Source organism: Anopheles ziemanni, chromosome 3, assembly GCF_943734765.1.
Source record: "Anopheles ziemanni chromosome 3, idAnoZiCoDA_A2_x.2, whole genome shotgun sequence".
NCBI lineage: Eukaryota > Metazoa > Arthropoda > Insecta > Diptera > Culicidae > Anopheles > Anopheles ziemanni.
The window spans coordinates 29745900-29758951 of NC_080706.1; the positions used below are offsets into that span (position 1 = coordinate 29745900).

Below are 13052 nucleotides of genomic sequence, written 5' to 3' on the forward strand. Positions count from 1 at the left end.
CAAATCATGGGCTGATTCGAGCCCGTCGAATGGGATCCAATCCTTTAGAATCCGTCTAGGGATTGAATCTTCGAATCTTCAAAACCCCCATTCTGCCAACACTAGTTTCACCGAATCGACCTACGATAGGTCGACCCAAAATAAAGCCCAGTTTTTCACTGGAAAAACTGTGCAAAATTTGTGTTGTGCAATTAAAAACAGTTTTAACTGTTAGCCGATTAACTTTCCCATGTTGTGCAGTGGTCGTAGTGCGTAATTTAGTGTTGTCCACGATAAACTGTCGAATTCCGTTTCGACAGTATCTACTCAAGCAACTACTTGCATGGAGGGATAGTTTACAAACAACTTTTGTGTAGCCGGTGTAAGAGGTAAAAATATCCCGTAGTCTTTTTTATGGACTAAACAAAACACTACTTACCTAGACCCATTTAATATTGCAGATAAACTTACATCAATGCGCAATTGAATACATCATGAGTAACAGCAACAGTGACAACGAAAACGAAGGTGGAGGGCTCAATTTGGCCGGCTTCCTGTTCGGTAACGTCGACGAAAATGGTCACCTCGATGGCGATTTCCTCGACGAGGAGGCGAAGCAACATCTATCGTCGTTGTCTCGCATGGGTTTGTCATCGTTTCTGGCCGATGTCCTGCAGGACGATGGTGCCGAAAAGCCACCGTCGGCGGACAGCGACAGCGACGACTCGTCGTCCAGCGATGACGATCGGCGCCGCCGTCGGTACGATGACAACGACAGTGATGGTGCGAACTACAAAATCAAAGCCGACTGTGCGGTGGATTATTCCGACATCCAGGAGCTCGCGGAAGAATTGACGGTGATGTCGCATTCGGAAAAGGCGACAGAGAAAACCGGGTCGGACGCAAAGGACGGCGATGGACCTGCGTCGGATGATATCGAAGCGGCCATTTCAAGCTCTCGTATCGAGGTGAGCAAATCCTCCGAGCCTTCCACTGGCGACGTGAAGGAGGAAGCTAGTGCCGGGAGCGGCGTCGACGATAAGGAGCTGATGCCACCACCGACGGCGCCAGTCAGTGGTGATGGTGGGGTTGCATCGGCATCGGCAACCTCCGACACCGAGGACTCCTCCAAAGATAAGCCGAAAAAGCTCGAAACTCCGCTAGCCGCGATGCTACCATCCAAGTACCAGAACGTGGACGTTCGAGAGTTTTTCCCCGACTTCCGGCCGGACAAAGTGCTGCGCTTTTCGCGCCTCTTTGGGCCGGGCAAAATATCAAGCCTGCCGCAAATCTGGCGCAGTGTCCGGCGCCGTCGCAACAAAAAACAGAGTTCGCGCAAACCGAGGGATGGCTCCGATTCGACGTCCGATTCGGACGAACCGAGGCGCCGACAGCAGTTCACGCCCACATACGCCCCGATCCCACCGAAGGATCAATGGGCGTCGGACGATGAGCTGCGGTTCACGAGCCACGCCGCCGACGTAGAGAAGGAAGTGAAGGACAAGGAGGCGGACAGTAAGGGCGACTCGAAGCCAAAGGTGGCCGACTGGCGATATGGGCCGGCGCAGTCCTGGTACGACATGCTGGACGTTCCGGACACCGGCGAGGACTTTAACTACGGCTTTAAAATGGCCGATCAGGCGAAGCTAGAAACTTTACCGTCGGTTTCGGCCACCCCGACGGAGAACGCGATCCCCGACGATGCGTTCCTGATGGTATCGCAGCTGCACTGGGAGGACGACGTGGTTTGGGATGGGAACGACATCAAGCACAAAGTGCTGCAGAAGCTCAATTCGAAGGTCAACGCTGCCGGTTGGCTTCCCTCGAGTGGGTCCCGTACGGCGGGCGCCTTCAGCCAGCCGAGTGGCAAAAGTATGCCCGCCGCACCGGCCATCACCGGCGGCTCAAAGTCCGCCGCCAGTAAGCTCAAAACGCAGATGGTTATCAACGCCACGCAGAAAGCGCAGGAAGAGAACGAGGACACGTGGTTCAGCATTTTCCCGGTCGAAAACGACGAGCTGGTGTACAACAAGTGGGAAGACGAGGTGATCTGGGACGCGGAAGCGGTCAGCAAGGTGCCGAAGCCGAAGATTCTCACGCTCGATGCGAACGACGAGAACATCATTCTCTGCATCCCGGACGATATCGATCCGTCGAAGATTATCCGCAACACGGGTCCGCAGCCGAAGGTGAAGATACCGCACCCGCACGTGAAGAAGTCAAAAATCCTCCTCGGAAAGGCGGGTGTGATCAACGTACTCGCCGAGGACACACCGCCACCGCCGCCGAAGAGTCCCGATCGCGATCCGTACAACATCTCGAACGATGTGTTCTACATGACGAAGTCGACCGAGGCCACGCTGAAGATCAAGGTCGGTGGTGGCAACCTGCTGCAGCACTCGACACCCACCGTCGAGCTGCGAGCGCCCTTCGTCCCGACGCACATGGGTCCGATGAAGCTGCGCATGTTCCACCGGCCACCGATGAAGAAGTACTCGCACGGGCCGCTCGCCTCGACCAACCCGCAGCCGGTGCTGCCGCTACAAAAGCACATCAAGAAAAAGGCGAAGCAACGCGAACTGGAACGTATCGCGTCCGGCGGTGGAGATGTCTTCTTCATGCGCACCCCCGAGGATCTGACCGGCCGGGACGGTGAGCTTATCCTGATCGAGTTTTGCGAGGAACATCCGCCACTCATGAACCAGGTCGGCATGGCGGCCAAGATCAAGAACTTCTACAAGCGCAAGATCGGCAAGGATCCGGGCCCGCCCGAGTTCCGCTTCGGCGAGACGCACTACGCGCACACGTCCCCGTTCCTCGGCATCCTGCACCACGGCCAGTGCATACAGGCGATCGAGAATAACATGTATCGGGCACCGATCTACCCGCACCAGATCGGCGAGACGGACTTTCTCGTCATCCGGACGCGCAACAATTACTTCGTGCGCGAGGTGGACGCCCTGTTCACCGCCGGCCAGGAGTGCCCGCTGTACGAGGTGCCGGGTCCGAACTCGAAGCGAGCGAACAATTTCGTGCGCGACTTCCTGCAGGTGTTCATCTATCGGCTGTTCTGGAAGAGCCGGGACAATCCGCGCAAGATCCGCATGGACGACATCAAGAAGGCGTTCCCGGCGCACTCGGAGAGTAGCATCCGTAAGCGGCTGAAGCTGTGCGCGGACTTCAAGCGTACGGGCATGGATTCGAACTTTTGGGTAATCAAGCCCGAGTTTCGGCTGCCGTCGGAGGAGGAGATCCGGGCGATGGTTTCGCCGGAGCAGTGCTGTGCGTACTTTAGCATGATCGCGGCCGAGCAGCGCCTGAAGGATGCCGGGTACGGGGAGAAGTTTATCTTCGCCCAGCAGGAGGACGACGACGAGGAGATGCAGCTGAAGATGGACGACGAGGTGAAGGTGGCGCCGTGGAACACGACCCGTGCCTACATCCAGGCGATGCGTAGCAAGTGTATCCTGCAATTGACCGGACCCGCTGATCCGACTGGCTGCGGGGAAGGCTTTTCCTACGTCCGAATGCCAAACAAACCGACTGTGAGTATCATGGTTTTGTTATTTTCCATTATCCAATTCTATTCTCATGATTAAACACCATTTTTACAGCAACAAAACAAGGAGGAAAGCGAAAGCCAACCGAAGCGGACGGTCACCGGTACGGATGCGGATCTCCGGCGGCTCTCGCTGAACAACGCCAAAGCGCTGCTCCGCAAGTTCCAGGTGCCGGAGGAGGAGATCAAAAAGCTGTCCCGTTGGGAGGTTATCGACGTCGTGCGTACGCTCTCGACCGAGAAGGCGAAAGCGGGCGAGGAGGGTATGGATAAGTTTTCGCGCGGTAACCGCTTTTCGATCGCGGAACACCAGGAACGGTACAAGGAGGAATGCCAGCGCATCTTTGACCTGCAAAATAGGGTACTCGCGTCCGCCGAGGTACTCTCGACGGACGAGGGCGAGTCGACCGCCTCGGAGGAATCGGACCTCGAGGAGCTGGGTAAGAACCTGGAGAATATGCTGGCCAACAAGAAGACCTCCACGCAGCTGTCGCTCGAGCGCGAGGAACAGGAGCGGCAGGATCTGCTGCGCAAGATCATGGAGGGCCAGGGTGGCAACGGTGGGGGCCAGAAGAAGAAGAAAGACGACGACGGTATGAAGGACGAGCAGCAGTCGACGTCGGCGAAGATACTGAAGATTACGCGCACGTTCAAGAATGCCGAGGGCCGGGAGTACACGCGCGTCGAACTCGTCCGGCGCAGTCCAGTGATCGATGCGTACGTAAAGATCCGTACAACCAAGGACGAAGCGTTCATAAAGCAGTTTGCCACCCTCGACGAGGCGCAGAAGGAAGAGATGAAGCGCGAGAAGCGGCGCATTCAGGAGCAGCTGCGGCGCATTAAACGCAACCAGCAAAAGTTCGGTATGAATAACCAGAGCCAGATGCACCATTCCGTTGGGACGCCGATCAGCTTGGGCGACCGGGAACCATCGACGCCGAAGTCGTTCAGTAGCGCTCTCGCGAGATCGAGCGGAGGAAATGACAATTCCAACCGGGCCAGTGGTGGCGAACCTTCCACACCGACCAGCAACTCGATGGGTGGTGGTGGTGGTGGGGGTGGTAGTGGTGGTACTGGAGGAGGGCTGGGCGCATCGTCCTCATCGTCGGGAGCGGCGGCATCGGCATCTGGGGCCGCAAGTCATGAGCACAGCCCGTCGGCTTCATCATCCCGCCGGAAGGCAAAGATAAAGCCCGATCTGAAGCTAAAGTGTGGCGCCTGCGGACAGGTGGGTCACATGCGCACGAACAAAGCGTGCCCCCAGTACTCGGGCCTCCTGACGACACCCTCGCTCACGGTGGCCATGACCGAGGAGCAGGAGGAAGAGATCGAAAAGGAGCTGAACGCGGACGACGAGGGTGATCTGGTGAACGTGGACGGTACGAAGGTGAAGCTGAGCGGGAAACTGCTCAAACGGCACGAGGACGTCCGGCGACGCACGCTCCTGCTGAAGGTACCGAAGGAAGCGGTCGGTAAGAAACGACGCCGGGTCGGTGGGGATTCGCATTGCGATTACCTGCAGCGGCACAACAAAACCACCAACCGGCAGCGGACGGACCCGGTGGTGGTGTTCTCCTCCGTGCTGGAGCAAATCCTGAACGAACTGCGCGACATGCCCGACGTGCAGCCCTTCATGTTCCCGGTGAACGCGAAGCAGGTCGTCGACTATCACCGCATCGTGCAGCGCCCGATGGACCTGCAAACGATCCGGGAGAACATCCGGCAGAAAAAATATCAGACCCGTGACGAGTTCCTCGTGGACGTGAACCAGATCGTGGAGAACTCGTCGCTGTACAACGGGGCAAAGAGTTCGCTCACCGTGGCCGCCCAGCGCATGCAGCAAAAGTGCAAGGAGCGGCTGCTGGAACGGGAGGAACGTTTGGCGCGGCTCGAGAAGAGCATCAACCCGCTGCTGGACGACGACGATCAGGTCGCGCTGTCCTACATGCTCGGCGAGTATGTGAACGGCGCGCTGAAAGCGATGCCCGAAAGCTGGCCGTTCCTGAAGCCGGTCAACAAGCGCCTAGTGAAGGACTACTACACCATCATCCGGCGCCCGATGGACCTGGAAAAGGTGTCGAAGAAGGTCGCCTCACACAAGTACCATTCGCGGGCCGACTTCCTCGCCGACCTGCAGCTGATCGCGGACAACAGCGAGCAGTACAATGGGCCGGACGCTAACTTTACCAAGCAGGCGCGCCAGATGGTTGAAGCCGCCCGGAAGGAGCTCGAAACGATGGAACACAAGGTGGCACAGCTGGAGAAGAACATAGCGCTGGTGCAGGAACGGGCGCGCAACGAAGACGACGACATGGACTGGGAGGACGACGAGCACGAGCTGAAGGGCGGCGAACCGGGTGGCTCGCGGGACACCACGCCCGAACCGGACGGCGGCGATGACAGTAATCCCGAGCGACCACCATCGTCGACCGATGCGGCCCGCGCTCGGGCCGAGGCCAAACGAGCTCGGGCACGCCAACGGAAGGCGGCTGGCATCGATGGAGGTAAGTGGGACAACCGATCGCCACCCTCCCCCTTTGGCCCTCCATTGGTGGTATGGCAGAAGGGCAACATTGTTCCAAGGACAATTTTGTTCAACGCTTTTCTATGTTGTATATGTGACTTTGTGTTTGTGTCTTTTGTGTCTTGTAACATCATTGCTAATATCTGCGATCATTTGTGCTCTGTGATTCCTGTAACTAACAGCAAGCTTTCAGGATGCCATTCAGATGAGCAAAATGCAAATGTAAAGTATCATCTTACTTAAAGCCGCCATTAAACATTATTCATCACCCATTCCCTCTGATTGTTCGGTCACTTGGTGATCGTTAACCTTTCTTGTGCAACAAAGGTTCTTTGGCGACACAACGACGTCATTCTTCAAATCGATTGTAAATAATCTGATAATCTGTAACATGGGCTTAAGTCATCAAGAAGTATATGTGCTACATCTTCGACTCTCTACCAGAACTTCATGGTTAAAACGCTGCTTCAACCGTTCGTAGGATCCTCTCATCGCAACGTCGATTCACACGATCAGTTCCCCAACGTTTATAACGATGCCTGTTCGCCTTGATACGTCCTTTACAAAGGAAAACGATTTAAAGTTTTGCTTGAAGCAAGGCATACACCAAGGACTTGTTTTCGTTTTAGAATTGTTCAAGGGCAGAAAAATCGTGACTTTTGAACGGTTGCTTCATATCATCTAACTCAATAATGTATCCGTACAGTCACAAATAATGCCTCCTCTGCTAATTTTATTAAATCTACAACAAAAAATGGATAATCGTTCCGATGGGATTAACGACAAAAGAATGGAACGTATTATTTCATCAAAACTAAGATATCTTTATCATCTTTATCCCAAATCACCGGAGGTTACTTCCATTGGTCCATTTGATTCAAATTTGTGTTTGCTTTCTGTTGCTTCCGTTCATTTGCCTTTTTGTTTGTACAACTGACTAACCGGAAACAAACGGTGACATGGTTGTGGCGATCATGGATCGCCAATCGTTACATTGTACCAAGAGAAAAGAAAACACGAAAATGGTCCCTTTTATTTACTTCCCATCACGACAAAAACGCGACAGATTTCTTCGCTCCACCATTGCCGTACGGCTCGGGAGGTGCCGCTTCCGCGTTCCACGAATCGATTATGCCGTTCCCGATCGTCCGTCCCACGCCTAGCAATCCACCGTTCCGTACCGGACCGCACGGTCTACCATCGGCGGATCTTTTCCCAACCGGTCCCACGAGACCGACGCCGAGTGCGATCGCTCGAAGCAGCAGCAGTACGGGGCCGGCCCAAATGAGCCACAGTAATGTGGCCGCTTCGGCGTACGAAATGAACTGGATGAATTTGAACGCCGGCGAGTACGGTGAGCAGCCTGATGAGGGTGCAGTCGGTGGTCCGTTTGGGCAGGGTGTTGCCGGTCAGTTTGATGATTACGGGCCCGGGTATAATGACGGTGATGGTGAAGGCGCCCCGGCAGGATTCGATGGGTCGCAATTGTTCTCCTCGGAAAAGTCCGACGCTGGCGGGCGATCCAAGTACCCACAAGCTCCGTTGCATTTGACGGATGGTCGACGAAAGCGTGGTAAGTTCGGGGTAAGCTGGCCTTATGCCATCGAGTATGTAATGAGGTTATGATACAAGACACAAAACACGCAATGATCACAAATGACTTTCATACACGTAGAGATCCAGGGTGAATTGAATATGTACAATTTTAAAAATTATAGTTCAATCGCATTGACTTAAATTTAATCTATTTCCATCAACAAGCAGATCACCATTACTCGACCGATGACGAAGAGTTCGAGGAGGTCGGCATGAGCGACAACGAGGGCGTATCCGTGACGCTCGAGCAATCAAACACAACCTCCAGCATGCTGGCCGCTCCGCAGAGCGAGGACGACAGTCAGCAGGCGGCCGAAGCGATGGTACAACTAAGCGGTGCGCAGTACTACAACGCAACGCAGGATGAGTCGATGGAGATCGATCCGAACTACGATCCGAGTGATTTCTTGGGCATGTCCAACCGGCGCCCACCGGGTGGAGTCGCCGGTGAAACCGGTGGCAATGAGCAACAGCTACAACAGTCCCAACCGGACGTGACCATCTCGATGGGGCTGACCCAGTCTGCGGATGGAGAATTTAATCAGCCAACATTTATGTCACAACACGTGGACCAACCACAGCCCGGGGTATCGAATGAGGCCGACGGTGGTGGACAGGAGCAGCAAACAGAAACTGGTCAACCGGCGAATACGGAGCACCAACAACAGCAAAGCGCACTACCGACACTACAGTCGTTGCACTCGGATTTGGCCATTTCCGACAGTGACGATGATAAGAGTAATTTGCGAATGGATGAGAATGAAAATGACGACAACGACGAAGGGGGCGATTTGTGGTTCTAAGCAATGTGTGTGGTAGTAGCGTTTAAATCAGAATTTTAATTATTATTTTGATCTTCGCGGGCAAAGAACCGAATGCTGGAGTATCGAAAAATGTTGCCTGGACAAGGAATAAATTAAAGAAACATTATAACCAAGTCTTCTGATTATTCGGGTCGGGGGCATAATATAATTTTAGATTTCGACGAGCAATATGTCTGGTAAATTAACGCTTATTTTTATTTAAATAATGTTAATATGACCTACGATGACCTGCGAATTGGCGAAACTAAATTTCCCTGCCTCAATTCTAAAGAGAAATTCGCTGAAGATATTGTTTGAAGTCCTTCTTAAGGAACCCTGCAGAAAGTAAAATGCAAACATGCATTGTATCTCGATCAGAGCAGCTTTAGGTGACCCGTTATGCTATCCACAGCCAAGTTGGGTGCCGGACCGATCGCCAGTACGGTCTTGGTATTAGGTTCGATTTGTGTACGACCAGCATCCCGTATCAAACAACAGTTCAGATTGTTGTGTTTGGCTGTACGATAGATTTCCATCATCGCTTGCTCACTGTCCACCTTGAGGGCAATTTTGGCCTGCCCACTGTGCTGCCATTTGTTGACCGCAGCTGGCGTCTTCTTGACCGCACTCTCGAAAGCACCGACCGCCGCATGTCCGCACTGGGCCGCAATCTTTCCTTTGCCCATCTTTAGGTCGTTCCGCACAACCAGCACCATCTTGTACTCGCCGCCGATATCGGCGTAAACCTAGCACGGGTGGGATGAACGTGTAAAATTATGTAAATTTCTACTCCATCGATCAATTCGCCGGATCAGGCTGCTTCTTGTGTGTTTACCTTTTCCGCACTCCGATGGGATGCTGATTGATTGTTGGACTCGTCTTTTTGCGAAGAAGGTTTGCCACCTGGTGGCAACTTTGCTAGTGTATATCCTACCACAAACGACACAATTGCAGCAGAAATACTGCCTACCAAAGTTGCGTCGATCATGTTGCGAATTTTAGGAGCCGGTAGATAAAACACGCTTCTGATATTTTCTTGCCGCTTTGCTTTGATTCGAGTGGATGTGACAGAACTTCAGGATTCTGTCAAACGTGGTTTAAACAATGCTGGCTTCAAGTGTTCACGCAAGTTACAAACACAATATTTTATTTCGTACTGCACAGTTTTCAGCTGAATAGATTGTATGAAATAAAACATTATTTTATAGGTACTCTATTCTATAACGAATACAGAAATCTCTTTCAATTTAAAGCCTCTCGTTAAGATTTTTGTAGTCGACTTAAATCTAGAATCTGCGGGTACATTCGATTTCAGCTGCCAGTACTGAATCACTACGAATAAACGAATGCACCACGTATTGTTAGCAAAAAACAGTTGTTGACGTTTTCAGCGACAGTGCAGTGGATATAAATAACATTTGTGCGGATGGTGCTCGTTCGCAAAAAAATTGCAAAATTAATGTAGCGGCATCGTTTCGGAGTTGATATTACCCTCCACAGCCGAACAACCGGTAATGGTTGTGCGGTTGTGAACGCATCAAAATCTCATTCGAACAAGGCTGAAGCATTCACCAAATTAAACTCCCGACAAGTCCCTTTGTCCCGGACGAGCCACCGACGCGATGTGTTTTTTAGGGCGATAGATAACAGTGAATCAAGTTAGCAACATTGCCAACGCACCAGCGCGAACTAGTTCTAGACTGATAGCGACTCAAATTCCGAAAGACCAAGCGAACCCTTTCGAAAGTAGAATGGAGGCAAAAATTGAACACGTTTCGGTGATTCTGCCCGTGAGTAACGATCCGGTCATCATCGGAAGTGTAAGCTCCAGAAAAAGTTTAAAGCGGGTAAGTGGCAAGGAAATGGCAAGTTGTTCTTGCATCTTGAGTTGCTTCAATACATCAATCATTTCTGTTGCAGCATTGGAATCAGCTGTCCCGGTTCCAGAAAAACCTTGCCTGCATTGTCCTGGCTGGTGTGTGCATTTTTTACATAATTTTCTTCATGCTACCATTCGACGAACCGTCCCGCAGCTCCGAGGCCATCGATCCTATGGAACACATCCAGATTGCACCGTTCAAGGAAAGGGTAATTGAAACAATGTGTTTTCCACCATACGACTCCCTTCCCCTTCAATGCGTGTTCGTTTGGCCGTGATGTTCATACTGTCCAATTTTGTGCTTTCTGTCTTTGCGCATTTTGTGTCACGTTTGGGGCTTTGTCGCCATTTGTATAGCACGAGCGGTTCGCTTCGTCGATCGTGAAGGAGGTGAAGCTTACCGACAGCCTTGCCAATCCTCCGACGGAGGAAGCAAAACCTGTCGCACAGCAGCAACCCGAGGAGACCCTAATGCAGCTCGAGATTGTACGCGACGAGCCGAAAGAGATCGTGGACAACGAGGAGAACGTGCTGGAGGAAAACCGGCGTGTGCCATTTGCCGGTGCGAAAGATTTCAAGGTAGGTGGACGCGGTACAAATGTTTGCCCTTGCTTTTATGACTGCGATAGTGGCGTTGGTGGTGATGGGTGGTCCTTAAAATATCGTGTGTGTTACGGAGGTGTTACACTTTGAATTCAAATTGATCGTCCTTTCTTCAACTAGGGTCCAACCAACGATCGACAGCGTGCCGTTGTGCAGGCTACCCTTCACTCGTGGAAGGGCTACAAAGAGTACGCCTGGGGTCACGACAATCTAAAACCGATCTCGATGGGTTACTCGGACTGGTTCGGACTGGGACTTACGCTTATAGATTCACTCGATACGCTCTACATCATGGACCTGCAGGATGAGTTCGACGAAGCGCGCGCCTGGGTGGACAAGTATCTGAAGTTCGACGTTAACCGAGAGGTTAACCTGTTCGAGATCACGATCCGCGTTGTTGGCGGTTTGCTGAGTGCGTACCATCTCAGTGGCGACCGGATGTTTCTCGACAAAGCGATCGATCTTGGCAATCGGTTGCTGCCAAGCTTCGATTCCCCATCCGGTATACCGTTTTCCGACGTGAATATTGGTTCGCTGACGGCACACGCTCCAAAGTGGTCGCCCGATAGCTCCACGAGCGAAGTCACCACAATCCAGCTCGAGTTCCGGGACCTTTCGCGCGCCTCGGAAAATCCTATTTTCGAAAATGTAAGCCGTCGCCTGCTGGAATACGGAAAAGTTTTTTCTAAACACTAGCTTTCGTCCGTCTTATTTTAGGTGGCCGCTAAAGTGAACCTGAAAATACACGAACTGGAGAAAAACGAAGGCCTGGTCCCGATCTTCATCAATGCCAACACGGGACACTTCCGAAATTTTGCGACCGTCTCGTTGGGAGCACGAGCCGATTCTTATTACGAGTATTTGCTGAAGCAGTGGCTACAAACTGGCAAGAAAAATGACGATTAGTAAGTATTCGGTGTTGATTTAAAGTATTTTATTATTTTATTTTTGTATTTGATTAGTATCTTCATAATATTTATAAGCCCATTATAAATGATAGCAACATTCATCAGTTGGTAACAGTGACTCATTTTGATTGCACAATTCGATGGTTAGCCAAGACGTAGTAGTAGGTGTATTAAAAGCTGCACTAATCAAGTTTCGCGTTGCCATGGTAATTTAAGTTTCCATTTGTTCGTTTAAGGTAAAGGAAACGTTTAACAGTGCTTGTTTGTTGCTATCGTTCAAAAGGGGCTTAACAATAAGATCCATCAGTTTAATTTTACGATTGTTTAACTCCGATAGCCTTATCGAAGACTACCAGCAATCAATCCGTGGCGTTTTAAATCAGCTCGTCCGCACGACACCGAACGAAAAGCACGTGTACGTCGGTGAGCTAATCAATGGGAAGGACTTTAAGCCTAAGATGGACCACCTGACCTGCTATCTGCCCGGGACGTTGTTGCTCGGGTACAAGAACGGCATGCCGAAGACACATCTGCGGCTGGCGACCGACCTGCTCGAGACCTGCTACCAGACGTACATGAAACAGCCGACCCAGCTGGCGCCCGAGATATCGTACTTCAATGTGAACGGCGAATCCGAGACCGACATCTACGTCAAGACGAACGACGCGCACAACCTGCTGCGGCCGGAGTTCATCGAAAGCCTGTACTACTTCTACGCCATCACGGGTAACCGCACGTACCAGGACATGGGCTGGACGATCTTCGAGGCGTTCAACCGGTATACGAAGGTCAAGAACGGCTACACCTCGATCGGCAACGTGAAGAACCCGCTCAACACGCGCCCCCGCGATATGATGGAGAGCTTCTGGCTCGGAGAGACGCTCAAGTACTTCTATCTGCTGTTCAGCGACGACCGGAACGAGATCGATCTCGACAAGTACGTGTTCAACTCGGAGGCTCACCCGTTGCCGATCAGGGATGGTTAGAGGAGGGATAGTGCGTATACCGTTAGCTAACGGTTGGGCCTGCCCTAACATTTCCAGCTTCCTTAAATGGCTTCTTTAGGGTGAAGAAGCATCCCCGCGAAAAGACGATATTAGTTAGTGAATGATTGGTATTTATGTGTTTTACATGAAAAAAAAACAAAACGATTTAGCAAATTAATGCAATTTAAATGTGCCCTCGCCAAAGGGTATTTCCA

At 51.9% G+C, this 13052-nt stretch overlaps 3 protein-coding genes across 3 annotated transcripts; 2 read left to right on the plus strand and 1 right to left on the minus strand.

Annotated features, from left to right (window-relative positions):
* Positions 1-450: 450 nt before the first annotated feature.
* On the plus strand, positions 451-8554 carry LOC131288995 (transcription initiation factor TFIID subunit 1). The gene is made up of 4 exons (XM_058318184.1): positions 451-3524; positions 3594-4621; positions 4679-6042; positions 7827-8554. Exons 1-4 carry the CDS (start codon positions 474-476, stop codon positions 8459-8461), a joined length of 6078 nt encoding a protein of 2025 aa, XP_058174167.1. The 5' UTR covers positions 451-473; the 3' UTR covers positions 8462-8554.
* Positions 8555-8824: 270 nt separating this feature from the next.
* LOC131288997 (probable peptidyl-tRNA hydrolase 2) lies at positions 8825-9508 on the minus strand. Its single transcript, XM_058318186.1, has 2 exons — positions 9297-9508; positions 8825-9207 (listed from the first exon to the last, which is right to left on the minus strand). The coding sequence occupies exons 1-2, from the start codon at positions 9447-9449 to the stop codon at positions 8836-8838; spliced, it is 525 nt and encodes a 174-aa protein (XP_058174169.1). The 5' UTR covers positions 9450-9508; the 3' UTR covers positions 8825-8835.
* A 537-nt stretch (positions 9509-10045) lies between these two features.
* LOC131288996 (endoplasmic reticulum mannosyl-oligosaccharide 1,2-alpha-mannosidase) lies at positions 10046-13052 on the plus strand. Its single transcript, XM_058318185.1, has 6 exons — positions 10046-10308; positions 10382-10549; positions 10698-10919; positions 11064-11591; positions 11661-11848; positions 12189-13052. Exons 1-6 carry the CDS (start codon positions 10213-10215, stop codon positions 12835-12837), a joined length of 1851 nt encoding a protein of 616 aa, XP_058174168.1. The 5' UTR covers positions 10046-10212; the 3' UTR covers positions 12838-13052.

Bases quoted from the DNA above. Each gene is read 5' to 3' on its own strand.
- LOC131288995 (XM_058318184.1), top strand. From the start codon at position 474: ATGAGTAACAGCAACAGTGACAACGAAAACGAAGGTGGAGGGCTCAAT. The intron at 4,622-4,678 runs GCTGGGCGCATC...TGGGGCCGCAAG, and splicing joins AGTGGTGGTACTGGAGGAGG to TCATGAGCACAGCCCGTCGG. The intron at 6,043-7,826 runs GTAAGTGGGACA...ATCAACAAGCAG, and splicing joins GGCGGCTGGCATCGATGGAG to ATCACCATTACTCGACCGAT.
- LOC131288997 (XM_058318186.1), bottom strand. From the start codon at position 9,449: ATGATCGACGCAACTTTGGTAGGCAGTATTTCTGCTGCAATTGTGTCG. The intron at 9,208-9,296 runs GTAAACACACAA...CACCCGTGCTAG, and splicing joins CCCATCGGAGTGCGGAAAAG to GTTTACGCCGATATCGGCGG.
- LOC131288996 (XM_058318185.1), top strand. From the start codon at position 10,213: ATGGAGGCAAAAATTGAACACGTTTCGGTGATTCTGCCCGTGAGTAAC. The intron at 11,592-11,660 runs GTAAGCCGTCGC...GTCTTATTTTAG, and splicing joins AAAATCCTATTTTCGAAAAT to GTGGCCGCTAAAGTGAACCT. The intron at 11,849-12,188 runs GTAAGTATTCGG...TAACTCCGATAG, and splicing joins GGCAAGAAAAATGACGATTA to CCTTATCGAAGACTACCAGC.